Source organism: Humulus lupulus, chromosome 8 (genome assembly GCF_963169125.1).
Source record: "Humulus lupulus chromosome 8, drHumLupu1.1, whole genome shotgun sequence".
Taxonomy (NCBI): domain Eukaryota; kingdom Viridiplantae; phylum Streptophyta; class Magnoliopsida; order Rosales; family Cannabaceae; genus Humulus; species Humulus lupulus.
This window is the reverse complement of record NC_084800.1, coordinates 133710474-133722947: the sequence shown is the minus strand read 5'-3', so window position 1 is coordinate 133722947 and position 12474 is coordinate 133710474. Positions and strand designations below refer to the sequence as shown.

The 12474-nt window shown below is 42.3% G+C and overlaps 1 protein-coding gene across 1 annotated transcript; it reads right to left on the bottom strand.

Annotated features, from left to right (window-relative positions):
• Window positions 1-7590: 7590 nt before the first annotated feature.
• LOC133796081 (uncharacterized) lies at window positions 7591-11344 on the bottom strand. Its single transcript, XM_062233564.1, has 3 exons — window positions 10921-11344; window positions 8581-8816; window positions 7591-8208 (listed from the first exon to the last, which is right to left on the bottom strand). The coding sequence occupies exons 1-3, from the start codon at window positions 11342-11344 to the stop codon at window positions 7591-7593; spliced, it is 1278 nt and encodes a 425-aa protein (XP_062089548.1).
• Window positions 11345-12474: the final 1130 nt, after the last annotated feature.

Genomic DNA, 12474 nt, shown 5'->3' with positions numbered 1-12474 from the left:
CAAACCAAGTTTAAACACCACTCAAACCTCCAATAAAACCCCCAAACTTGATCTATACCACTCCCTTAGAAAAAACCAAGATAAACCCCAATCAAAACTTCCACCAATTCCAACAATCCACCATAAAAACACAAGCTAAAAACTAACACCAAAACAGAGTATACTAGTAAACCAATGGCTGGAATCTTACCTCAAACTCAGGTTGTAATGCTCTTCAATGGTGGAACACTCTCCCAAACTCCCAAGGTCTACTTCCCAAGCTTGAATCCTCAACAAGATCACCAAAAATCACAAAGAAAGTGGAAGAAGGAGAAGGTACGGGAAGCTCAAGAAATTGCTCTGTTTCTCTTATCAACTTACAGCATAAAGGGGTTTATATCTATCCTAGGGGTAAAAATACCATTATACCCCTAGGTCATTTAAGGGTTTCTAAAGGCTCCCAAGGGCATATTTGTCATTTCCAACCTATCTCGTTAATCATAATTAACGCTCTCCAATTCCCGCTATTCTCAATAATCTCAAATGCCAATAGTTCATATCCCGTTACCCTCTAGTACCCGGTAACGCTCTAATCATTAAAATCACCCCGAGACTCACCCCGAGCCCCGAGCTTAAGCCTATTATGACCGAACCGATAATTAACATACCATGATCGTCTCATGCCGAATGGCTCGAACAAACCCACATTATATTGTGATCTCAAAATATATCACCGACATGCATACAAATATACAATTTACCCTCAACGGGCCAAATTATCATCACACCCCTGTAATTAGAAATATGGACCCACATGCATGCATTTCACATCATATTATAATATAATCCACATATACATGAATTTTATCAATTAATGGCATAATTAAACAAGTATGGCCCTCTCGGCCTACTATTCCCATCACTAAACCATAACGGAGAATTTAAGGCATTACAACTGGTCTTGGTCGTATGTGATTCTTCGATGTGAGGGCGGATCTAACTCAACTGGAAACATGGCTTCATACCTGTATACTAAGGAAAACGGGGTATGACCTGTTGCTGTTCGATGAGAAGTTCTATACGACCAGAGTACTTCGGGCAGTTGTTCCGGCCATGCTCCTTTAGCTTCTTCGAGCCTTTTCTTCAGGGTATCCTTAAGTGTTTTATTCACTGATTTGACTTGCCCATTTTCTTGTGGATGCGCAACTGAAGAAAATCTTTTGACGATTCCATGCCTTTCGCAGAAGTCTGTGAATAGGTCACTGTCAAACTGGTTGCCATTGTCTGAGACAATCTTTTGAGGCAATCCATACCGACAAACAATGTTCTTGATGACAAAGTTAAGAACTTTCTTTGTCATTATGGTAGTGAGTGGCTCAGCTTCGGCCCATTTGGTGAAGTAGTCGACTGCTACAACTGCGTATTTTACTCCACCCTTTCCCGTTGGCAAGGATCCAATTAAATCGATACCCCATCTTGCGAAGGGCCATGGACTTTGCATCTGCTTTAACTTGTTGGGAGCTGCATGTGGGATCTTGGAAAATCTCTGACACTTATCGCATTTTCACACAAACTCCATTGAGTCTTCATTCATAGTTGGCCAGAAGTAACCCTGCCTCAGAATCTTTTTCGACAAGCTCTGCCCCCCAGCGTGATCCCCACAGAAGCCTTCATGTACTTCCCTCATCAGCTCTTTAGCCTTTTCTGGTGTAATACATTTGAGCAGTGGCATGGAGTATCCTCTTCGATATAGAATACCATCGACCAATATGTACCTAGCAGCCTGTCTCTGAAGAGTCCTGGCTTTGTTTCTATCTGCTGGTAGTACACCATTTGTGAGATACTCCAAGTATGGTTCCATCCATGTATCTTCTATCCGAATTTCCATACTGGTTTCATCTGCTCGTATGCTCGGCTCGCGTAGTCGTTCCACTGGCACTATATTTAAAGTGTCAGCGTCTTTTGCACTCGCAAGTTTGGCTAAGGCATCTGCGTTTGAATTCTGATCCCGAGGTATTTGCTGGAGGGTATACTTCTTGAATTGCACCAACAGATCTTTGGTTTTGTTCAGGTAGGCCACCATCTTCAGGCCCCGTGCTTGATACTCCCCTAAGACCTGATTCACTACTAGCTGTGAATCACTGTAAATATCCAGCACTTTTATACTCATGTCTTTGGCCAACCTTAGCCCAGCGAGGAATGCTTCATACTCGGCTTCATTATTTGATGTGGTGAAATCGAACCTGATAGCGCAGTGAAATCGATGCCCTTCTGGCGTTATCAATATCACTCCTGCTCCTGCGTGAGATTCATTGGACGATCCGTCCGCAAATAACTTCCACGAAGGAGCTTCGACTTGAGGCTCAGGCGCACTAGGTTTTTTGCACTGTTCGTTATCTGGGAGCTCAGTGAATTCAGCGATAAGATCAGCCAAGACTTGTCCTTTTATTGTTGCTCGTGGTGAATATGTGATATCGAACTGCCCGAGTTCGACTACCCATTTTAACAAGCGTCCAGCCGCTTCTGGTTTTTGCAGAACTTGTTGAAGGGGCTGGTCAGTTAAGACTGTGATGGGATGGGCTTGGAAGTAAGGACACAACAGCCTTGAGGCCAAAATTAAGTAATAGGCTAATCTTTCGATGGGAGGATACCTTAATTCGGCCCTGATTAACCTCTTGCTAACATAATAAACCGCCTTTTGTACGCCTTCTTCTTCTCGTACTAGTACCGCGCTAGCGGCATATTCAGTGATCGCCAGGTAAATGAACAAAGTTTCTCCATCTATAGGCTTTGATAAAAACAGGAGGTTGTGCCGTGTGGGCTTTTAAGGCTTGGAAAGCCTGTTCGCAGTCTCCATTCCACTCGAACTTTTTGTTGCCTCTAAGTAGATTAAAGAAAGGGACGCATTTATCTGTCGACTTTGAAATAAATCTACCGAGTGCGGCAATTATTCCAGTTAAACTTTGCACATCCTTGATTTTCACTGGCGATTTCATGTCGATCAGGGCTTTGATCTTTTCGAGGTTGGCCTCGATTCCTCTTGAATTAACAATGAACCCCAAAAATTTCCCTGATCCTACTCCGAAGGAACATTTGAGAGGATGTAGCTTCATCTGATATTTGTTCAAAACATTGAAACATTCTTATAAATCTTTCATATGTCCTTCTGCCTTTTTTGACTTTACTAGCATGTCATCCACATAAACCTCCATGTTTACTCCGATTAACTCCTTAAACATGTGGTTAACCAATCGCTAGTAAGTCGCACCAGCGTTTTTCAGTCCGAAGGGCATCACTTTATAACAGTATAACCCTGTATCGGTCCAAAAGCTAGTGCGATCCTCGTCAGGGGGGTGCATACTGATCTGATTGTATCCTGAGTATGCATCCATGAAAGAGAGGATCTCATGTCCTGCAGTTGCATCGACCAGCTGGTCGATCCTTGGGAGTGGGAAGCAATCTTTCGGGCAGGCTTTATTAAGGTCTGTGAAATCCACACAGGTTTCCCATTTTCCATTAGAATTGGGAACCAGTACTGGATTAGAGACCCACGATGGATAAAACGCCACCCTGATGAACCCATTCTCCTTCAGTCTTTCAACTTCCTCTTTTAAGGCTTTTGATCTATCCTTATCGAGCAACCTTCTTTTCTGTTGCACGGGTGGATAACTCTTGTCAACGTTCAGGACATGGCTGATAACTACAGGATCTATCCCAGCCATGTCTTTATGTGACCAGGCAAAAACTTCCTGGTTCTTTCTTAAAAATTCCACAAGTGCGTGCTTCGTTGTTGCTTCTAAATTTTTCCCGACCTTTACAACTCTGGTTGGGTCTTTTTTGTCAAGTTGGACCTCTTCAAGGTCCTCGACGAGTCCAACATCTTCCTCAAAATCCCCAAAGCGAGGACCTAAATCTCTATCCTTACTTTGGGCAACACCCTATTTGGTGACTCCATCACCGGATTGGGCTTGTGTATCAATGGCCATTTACAACCTCTCTGGGGGAGTGCTCTTCAACATTCCTTTCTTTGCCTTCATAATCGAGGCATTGTAGCACTCCCTTGCTTCTTTCTGATTCCCCAACATGCGTCCTACCTCTGCGTCTGTTGGGAATTTCATGGCCAGGTGCCATACTGAGGTGACGGCCCGAAGGTCAACCAGTATGGGCCTTCCGATTACAGCATTGTATGCCGAAGGACAATCGACTACTACGAAAGTAGCGAGTAATGTCCTGGTAGCAGGCGCTGTACCTGTTGTTACCGGAAGTATGATTGACCCCGTTGTGGCGAGTCCCTCACCAGAGAAGCCGTAAATTATTTGGTTGCAGGGCTCTAAGTCCTTGACAGACAACTTCATGTGTTCTAGCGAAGATTTGTACAGGATGTTTACTGAACTTCCTGTATCGACAGTACTCTTTTCCCTATCATGTTGGCGATTTGAACATCCATGACCAGCGGATCGGAATGTGGGAACCGGACATGCTGGGCGTCGCTATCAGAGAAGGTTATTTCACCATCCTCTGATCGAGCCTTCTTTGGTGCACTGTCCTCCACAGTCATCATCTCGATGTCCTGGTCGTGGCGTAGGGTCCGAGCATATCGTTCCCTCACCTTTCCACTGCTTCCTGCGAGGTGCGGGCCTCCACAGATGGTGAGTAAAGTGCCAGCTACGGGATCAGGCTGCAAAGGTGGTGAGTGTTGGAGTGCGGGCGCCTGCTCGTTGCCACCTGGAGCCTCTCGTTGGGAAGTTCCCGAGGCTCGTACGTATCTCCTCAAGTGTTCTTGTCTGATAAGGAACTCGATTTCATCCTTTAGCTGGTTGCATTCTTTTGTATCGTGTCCGTAGTCGTTATGATAACGACAGAACTTTGTTGTATCTCTCTTCGAAATATCCTTCCAAATGGGAGCGGGTCTTTTGTAAGGCACACTAAAACTCATGGCCTGATACACCTCTCCCCGAGACTCGACAAGGGCAGTGTAGTTAGTGAACCACGGTTCATAACGATTTCCCTTAGCGCGTTTATTTCCAGAGGTAGAAGGCTCATTATGCGGCCGCTTCCCCCCATTCTTGCCATTGCCGTTCCCGTTGCCTTTGCCGTTGCCGTTGGGTTTTGACCCATTGGCGGCTTTGGCGGGCTCGGCAGTCCCCTTATCCTTGCCTGGGGGCTTTTCTTCGCTGGCGATGGCATCCTCGAGCTTGATGTACCGATCAGCTCGATCCAAAAATTCTTGAGTAGTCTTAACTCCATGCTTTCTGAGGCTACTCCACAAAGGCGTGCGACGCCTAACTCTCGCAGTTAGGGCCATCATCTTGCCCTCATCTCCCACTGTTTTGGCTCTAGCCGCTGCTCACTTGAAGCACTAGACGTAATCCTTTAGTGACTCTCCTTCTTGCTGGCGTATCTCCACCAGCTGATTCACCTCAGTCGGGTGCACACGACCCGCATAGAATTGTTCGTAAAATTCTTTTATGAACATCTCCCAAGAAACAATACTTGCAGGAGGGAATTTGATAAACCACTCCTGTGCAACATCAGAAAGTGTTGCAGGAAAGATCCTGCACCGAGCGTCTTTGGACACTTTCTGAATGTCCATCTGTATCTCAAACTTGTTGACATGAGATACCGGGTCACCATACCCGTCAAAGTTCGGAAGCATGGGCATCTTAAACTTGCTGGGAGTTTCTGCCACAGCTATCCTTTGAACGAAAGGAGTGCCCCTTCTCCTGTCGTATTCGATATGAGACGTCCTTCCCCCGACTAGCTATTGTACTGCCTGGTTCAAGGCATCTATTTGGGCTTGCACGGCGTCAGGAATCGTCGGGGCCTCTGCTGCTGGGGGAATGTACTCACCATGCCGCTCCCGACGGTCGTTGAGTACATCTCTTAAGTCTTCGTCTCTTCGCCGCTGCTCGCTTGCTCCGAGCCGGTTAAAGACGTTATGTTGTCTGGGCTGCCCCCCAGCGTTACGTCTCTCGGGTTGGTCCTCCCTAGGTGGTGGGCTTCTGCCCCCACCTCTCTCTTCATTTCTTCAACCGACGTTTCCTCTGCCTGAGTCGGCCTAGTTGTAACCATGGCCATCTCTGAACCTTGATTGGCTATGGTGGGATCGACTGTCCCCTCGGTTTCCCCCTCGGACCGGAACTTCTTGAGCGTTAGAGGGTGGCCTACATTGTTCGGTAGGTCCCCGTGCATTATCATGCCGTGGGGGGCCCCAGACCACAGAGCTTATCTCTGAGTTCCTTCTGTTGCCATAAGGACGCTGCCCCCTGCTCGGTGGGCTCATCTCTTCGCCTCTATGGCGTCTAGGACTACGGGGCTGCTGCCCGGCCCTATTCTGCCTTGGCTGCGGGGGATTGCCTCGACCAGCCTGGGATGGAGGCTGCGCTTCAGGATCCCTTGGTGGGACATCCTCCTGAGGCATTGGCGGCTGCTCGGGCCTTTGGGGGCTCGACGGCTGGATCGGCGTGCTAGGATTGGGACCCCTTTGGGGTGGCCCATTTGCGGGTTGATCAGGCTGTGAGGCAGGTGCAACCTGATTCCTAGCCAACTGCAGGGCTACTTCGAGGGCTACCATTGCCTCCCTCTGATGACGGTCCATCTCTGCCTGCCTTTCACTCAGTTCCTGGCGCTGTCACTCTATCTCTTGTTGCTGCTGCGCCATAGTCTCCGCAGCACTTTCTTGGCTGGCCCTCAAATTAGCCAATTCGTCCTGCAATACCCCCAGGGTATTTCTCAGCATCTTGGAATCCAGTTCTTCCTCATCAAATTCCAAATGTGGCTCATTTTCAGCCATGTTTGGAGGAGGAGGCGGTTGAGATGGTGCAGTGCCAGCCGTCTGCCCAATATTCTTTGTTGTTTTCGCCATTACTATTTCAACGATTTCGTATCAAGCTCTCAATGAAAGCACCAGAATGTTGACCCTTGTTTTGGTCAACTGACAGGGAGTCAAAAAGTTTAAGTGGACGTAGGTCATTACCAGTTCTTGGGGCCGAACCACTATAATTTCCTGTGTCTTTTACTATTTTTGTCATTATATTCATTCCAACACATCTATCCACATCAAGCTTTTTGACTCCGTGTTAGTTGACCAAAACAAGGGTCAACAAGAGGTTATGTACCCAAGGCAGTTAATGGGACCCGGTGGTTGTTATACCGAGGCTGAGAATTACAGCCAGGGCCTGAACCCTTCACTTGCCCCTCAAAATTTGCAGCTGGTGTTTACAGACATGCAAGTAAGATTGCAGAGGCAAGAGGAAGGGATCGGGTGTTTAAAACAATAGCATGTTCTATCAGGGAGCACCTCTTCCTTTGTTATGCCATGAGTGGCACCAGTATTGGCTCAACCTAGGGTTGAGAACAGGTGGGAATTTCTTTGTGGAAGATTCCAGGAATATTACCATTCAGTTTTTCAGGGAGGCCTAGATCCATTCAGAGCTGAGCAAATCTCAGAGGTCGATTGTGCAAATCTCTATGTGAGAGAGAGAAAGTGCGCCTTTCTTCACGCAATTCCACCGCTCCATAAGGATACACCTTAACCACCAAGAATGGGCCCAACCACCTTGACATGAGTTTGCCTGGAAATAGCTTCAAGCGCTAGTTAAAAAGCAAGACTCACTGACCCCTTTCAAACACTCTTGTTTGAATGTGCTTGTCATGCCATCTTTTTGTTTTCTCCTTGTAAAGTTTGGCATTTTCATGAGAGAATAAGCACATCTCTTCTAATACATTCAGTTGCAACATTCTCTTTTCTCCTGCAAGTTGCAAATCCATATTGAGTGTTTGAATTGCCCAATAGGCACGATGCTCAAGTTCCACCGGTAAATGGCAAGCTTTTCCAAACACCAAACGATATGATGTCATCCCCAATGGTGTCTTGAACGCCATTCTATAGGCCCACAATGCGTCATCTAACCTCTTGGAATAATCCTTGCAGTTAGGGTTCACAACTTTCTCAAGAACACATTTTATCTCTCTATTGGACAACTCAACTTGACCATTAGTTTGGGGATGGTATGTAGTAGCTACTTTTTTCCTCACATCATATTTAGCCAACAAACTTGCTAGTAGTTTATTCACAAAATAAATGCCTTCATCACTAATGATTGCCCTTTGGGTGCCAAAATGAGTAAAAACATTCTTTTGTAAGAACTTCATGACAACTTTAGAATCATTAGTAGGAGAGACAATTGATTCCACCCATTTTGAGACATAATCCACAACTACCATCATCTACAAATTTCCATAAGATGGAGGAAATGGGCCCATGAAATTTATACCTCACAAATTAAACAACTCAACTTCAATAATATTAGTTAAGGGCATCTTATTCCTTCTAGAAATATTACCAACCCTTTGGTATCAATCACATCTCAACACAAAAGCACGATGGTGTAGGATATCCTCCATCTCTAGGTCGGGGACACATATCTTAATCATTTGGTCGACACATTGTCTGAATAAGTATGACTCCTCCCAAAAGTAGTGCTTCACATCATGCAAAAACTTATTCTTTTGTTGGCTTGTCAAATCTAGAGGCAACAATCCACTAACCAAGTAATTAGCCAAATCCACAAACTAAGGAACACATTGAGATTGGAATACCTCAAATAATTTCTCATTCGGAAATGTCTCCTTGATGGGAACTAAAGAACTCGATTCCTTATCACCTTCCATTCTTGACAAATGATCCACCACTTGGTTCTCCACTCCTTTTCTATCTTGAATTTCCCCATCAAACTCTTGGAGCAAAAGCACCCATCTAATCAACCGAGGCTTAACATCTTTCTTTTCAATCAAGTACTTGATGGCATAATGTGTTGGATTAGCTGATACAGGATCTTTAATTATTTTTATGTATATTTAATATTAAACAAATTAATATGAGATAGCCTAAAACATGTTTCTAAAATTGAATTCAAAGAGAAACAAAGAATAGAATACTTACAGTATACGCTGCGGAATTAAAGAGTCATTCCTTTAGTTTCTCTAACTCTTGTATCCTCTCTGTTGCAGAGTATTATCAAGAAACTGAACCAATCTTCTATTTTGTTCACAATCTTCCAATGTATCCTTAGAACCACCTAGACTAGTGTGGGAAATTCTCAACACATGAGATAGATATAGAGAGAAGAAGAGAAAATAACAAAGAGGCTTAGAAAATGACTTGTGTTTAGAGAGAATCTAAAACTATCAGAAAATCTGACTTGAGACTTATCAAACTTATGTTTTGACTTCTCTCTAAGCACTCCTTTTATAGACTCAATTAGACCATTTAATTTAATTAAAAAATCAATAAAATAATAACCATTTTGAAGCCCTAGGTCGAAATTATCATGGGCTATAGGCCCGTGAAATTTCCCATTTGATTATAAGCCCATTGGACTTAAAATCAAGGCCTGTATTATTTTCTATTGATTTAATTAATTAAATAATTATTTAATTCCTTTATCAAATTAATTATTTATAATTTGAACCTTGATTTAAATTTATTTATTAATTTAGATACCAATTTATCTTAATTAATAAATCTGCCATAATTTCTCTTTTCTTCTCTAAATTACATAACTCTGTGAAACTATCCAAAATTGACCTGGTCAACTTTGATAATTCTAATTGATAATTAAATCAATTAATTGAGACTATCTAGAAGATTTTATCCAAGGTACAATGGGGAACATGGGCCTATGAAATCAAGCTCCAATAAGTTATCATAAATCTAACAAATAAATTTACTAACTTATTAATTCCTCGTGACTCCACTATAGACTCGGAATTGCACTCTTGAATTCATAGAACGCTCTATAACAAATATAGATACGCTATTAATTATCCATTGTTACAACCATAATTGTCACTCAATCCTCTATAGACGGTCTACAATGAGATAAGACTAAAATACCGTTTTACCCCTCATTGTATTTTATCCTTAAAACACTTAGTTCCTTGTAAATGATATTTCAGTAAACTAATTTAATTACTGAAATGAGATCTCTATCATTTAACACCTTGAACCAAACTAAAAGGAAACCATCGTTTCACTTCTTCATCAGAAGCTATAGATGTTCATATCTATGATTAACACTCCCACTCAATTATACTACCGAGTTCCCAAGATGTAAGTATGGGCTAGTCCGTAGGGTAAGCTGGTAACGAACAAGTCAAAGAACTCAAATAATACAATCAGTTAGAATACTAACCACTCAGAATTGAGATTGAATTGACCTATGGTAAACTATATGATATGACTAGAATAGATAATAACGGTATGTTTACTTATCTTATCAACTGTCAATATCGGTCCAGTCCGATGTAACAAATACATCCGATCTTATCTACTTTGCTAATGTTCTGGAAAGAACATAACACTATAATGTGTAAGTAGATCATATCATAGATTGGCAAGTTAGTGTAAATCCTGGGCACTGACTAATCTTAGGACTAACTTATTTTGAACATATCATCATATTTATATTCCACTGTGATTACGTCACTATATATAAGATTAGCTATATGCTCGGGATTTAATAGAAGTTTATATTAAACAAATAATCATGAAAATAAAACATGTGAGCAAAGTGATTGACCAAGTCAAAAAATGATTTCTATTCTTTTATTGATAATAAAATGAGATTACAAAGAATTTGGGTTTTAATTAGGGCATAAAACCCCAACATAATGATCTGTATAGACTATCACCTTGGCGCCCACCAAATATGACCGAAACTTGTCAAAAGCAAAGACAATAGCCAATAGTTCTTTTTCTGTCACTGTATAGTTAAGTTGACCACCTGTCAAAGTACGACTAGCATAGTAAATGGAGTGAAACCTTGTTTCTTCACTATCCCATCATCGCCCCCACATCAAAATCACTTGCATCACACATCAACTCAAAAAGCAAGTCTCAATCTGGAGCCAAAATAATTGGTCCTGAAACCAATCTACTTTCCAAATCTTCAAAGGCTTTCAAACATGGTTCCTCAAAGTGGAACGGTGTATCCTTCTCCAATAAGTAGGAAAGAGGCTCAGAAATCTTGGAGAAATCTTTTATGAACCGCCTATAGATTCGCGCATGGCCAAGAGAGTGTCTAATATTGTGCACTGAGGTAGGAGGTGGGAGCTTTTCAATAACCTCAATCTTGGCTCTATCAACTTCCATACCATGCCTTGATACCTTGTGGCCCAAAACAATACATTCCTTAACCATAAAGTGACATTCATCCCAATTAAGGACAGGGTTTGTTTCTTTACATCTTTGCAAAACCTTAGCCAAATTACTCAAGAAATCATCATAAGAATCACCAAAAATAGAGAAATCATCCATGAATACCTCTAAGAATTGCTCCACCATATCAGTAAAAATAGCCATCATACACCTCTGAAATGTGGCGTGAGCATTACATCAACCAAAAGGCATCCTCCAAAATGCAAAAGTACAATAGGGGCAAGTGAAAGTGGTCTTGTTTTGATCTTCTGGAGCCACTACAATCTGATTATAACTAGAATACCAATCTAGAAAGCAATAGTAATCTCTCCCTGCAAGTCTATCCAACATCTGATCAATGAAAGGAAGAGAAAAATGATTCTTCCTAGTGGCCTTGTTCAATTTCCTGTAATGCATATTCTCCACCCTGTCACAGTTCTAGTAGGAATCAATTCTTTGTCTTCATTCTTCCCCATCGTGATTCCACCTTTCTTTGGTACACACTGTACAAGACTAACTCATAAGCTATCCAAAATGGGATAGATAAGGCCAACATCAAGACACTTAATGATTTCCTTTTTCACCACCTCTTTCATGATAGGATTAAGACTTCTCTAACCATCAAATGATCCTTTCTCACTGTCTTCCAAAAAAATCTTTTGCATGCATAGAGAAGGACTAATGCCCTTAATGTCTGCGATGGTCCCCTCAATAACTGTAATGTCCCAAATTACCTAATAAGGCTTAGGGCCTTGATTATGGGTCAGGATGGAAAACTATGGAAAATTATGTGTTTATAAGATATATATGTGTACCATTATATGATTATGTGAGTTATATTATAATATGACTTAATATGCATGTTTGGGTGTATTAAATATGAATGTGGGCTCGTTTCTTATCAAAAGGGAAATTTTTGTAATTTGGCCCGTTATGGGTATATTTGACATATATGTGATATATGTATGGGACCACATTATTGTGTTGATATATTTGGTTTACTCGGCATGAGGCGATCCTAGGGAGCAAGCTAGCGAAAAAGTCACAATGGGAACAATACTTGACTCAGGGAGAGTCAAGGAGTATTTTGGGCATTTAGTGCATTACCGAGATATTGGGCAATGGGAATAAATATTTGAGGATATATTTGGAGTTAGGGAGATCAGGAGGGAATTCTGGGCATTTTGACCATTTTACACTAGGGGTCGTTTTTGGTACCCCAAGCCTTGGGATTCGCTTAAGGTTGTTTGATCTTTAAGTAACATGACATAAATAGAAATCACGTTCAAACACTC

What these genes read in the sequence shown, in the direction of transcription:
- LOC133796081 (XM_062233564.1), bottom strand. Translation starts at nt 11,344, where the DNA reads ATGGCTATTTTTACTGATATGGTGGAGCAATTCTTAGAGGTATTCATG. An exon ending in AGCCTTTGAAGATTTGGAAA is followed by an intron (nt 8,817 to 10,920) that starts GTAGATTGGTTT and finishes AAATAATTAAAG; the next exon opens with ATCCTGTATCAGCTAATCCA. An exon ending in CGAATGAGAAATTATTTGAG is followed by an intron (nt 8,209 to 8,580) that starts GTATTCCAATCT and finishes GGAAATTTGTAG; the next exon opens with ATGATGGTAGTTGTGGATTA.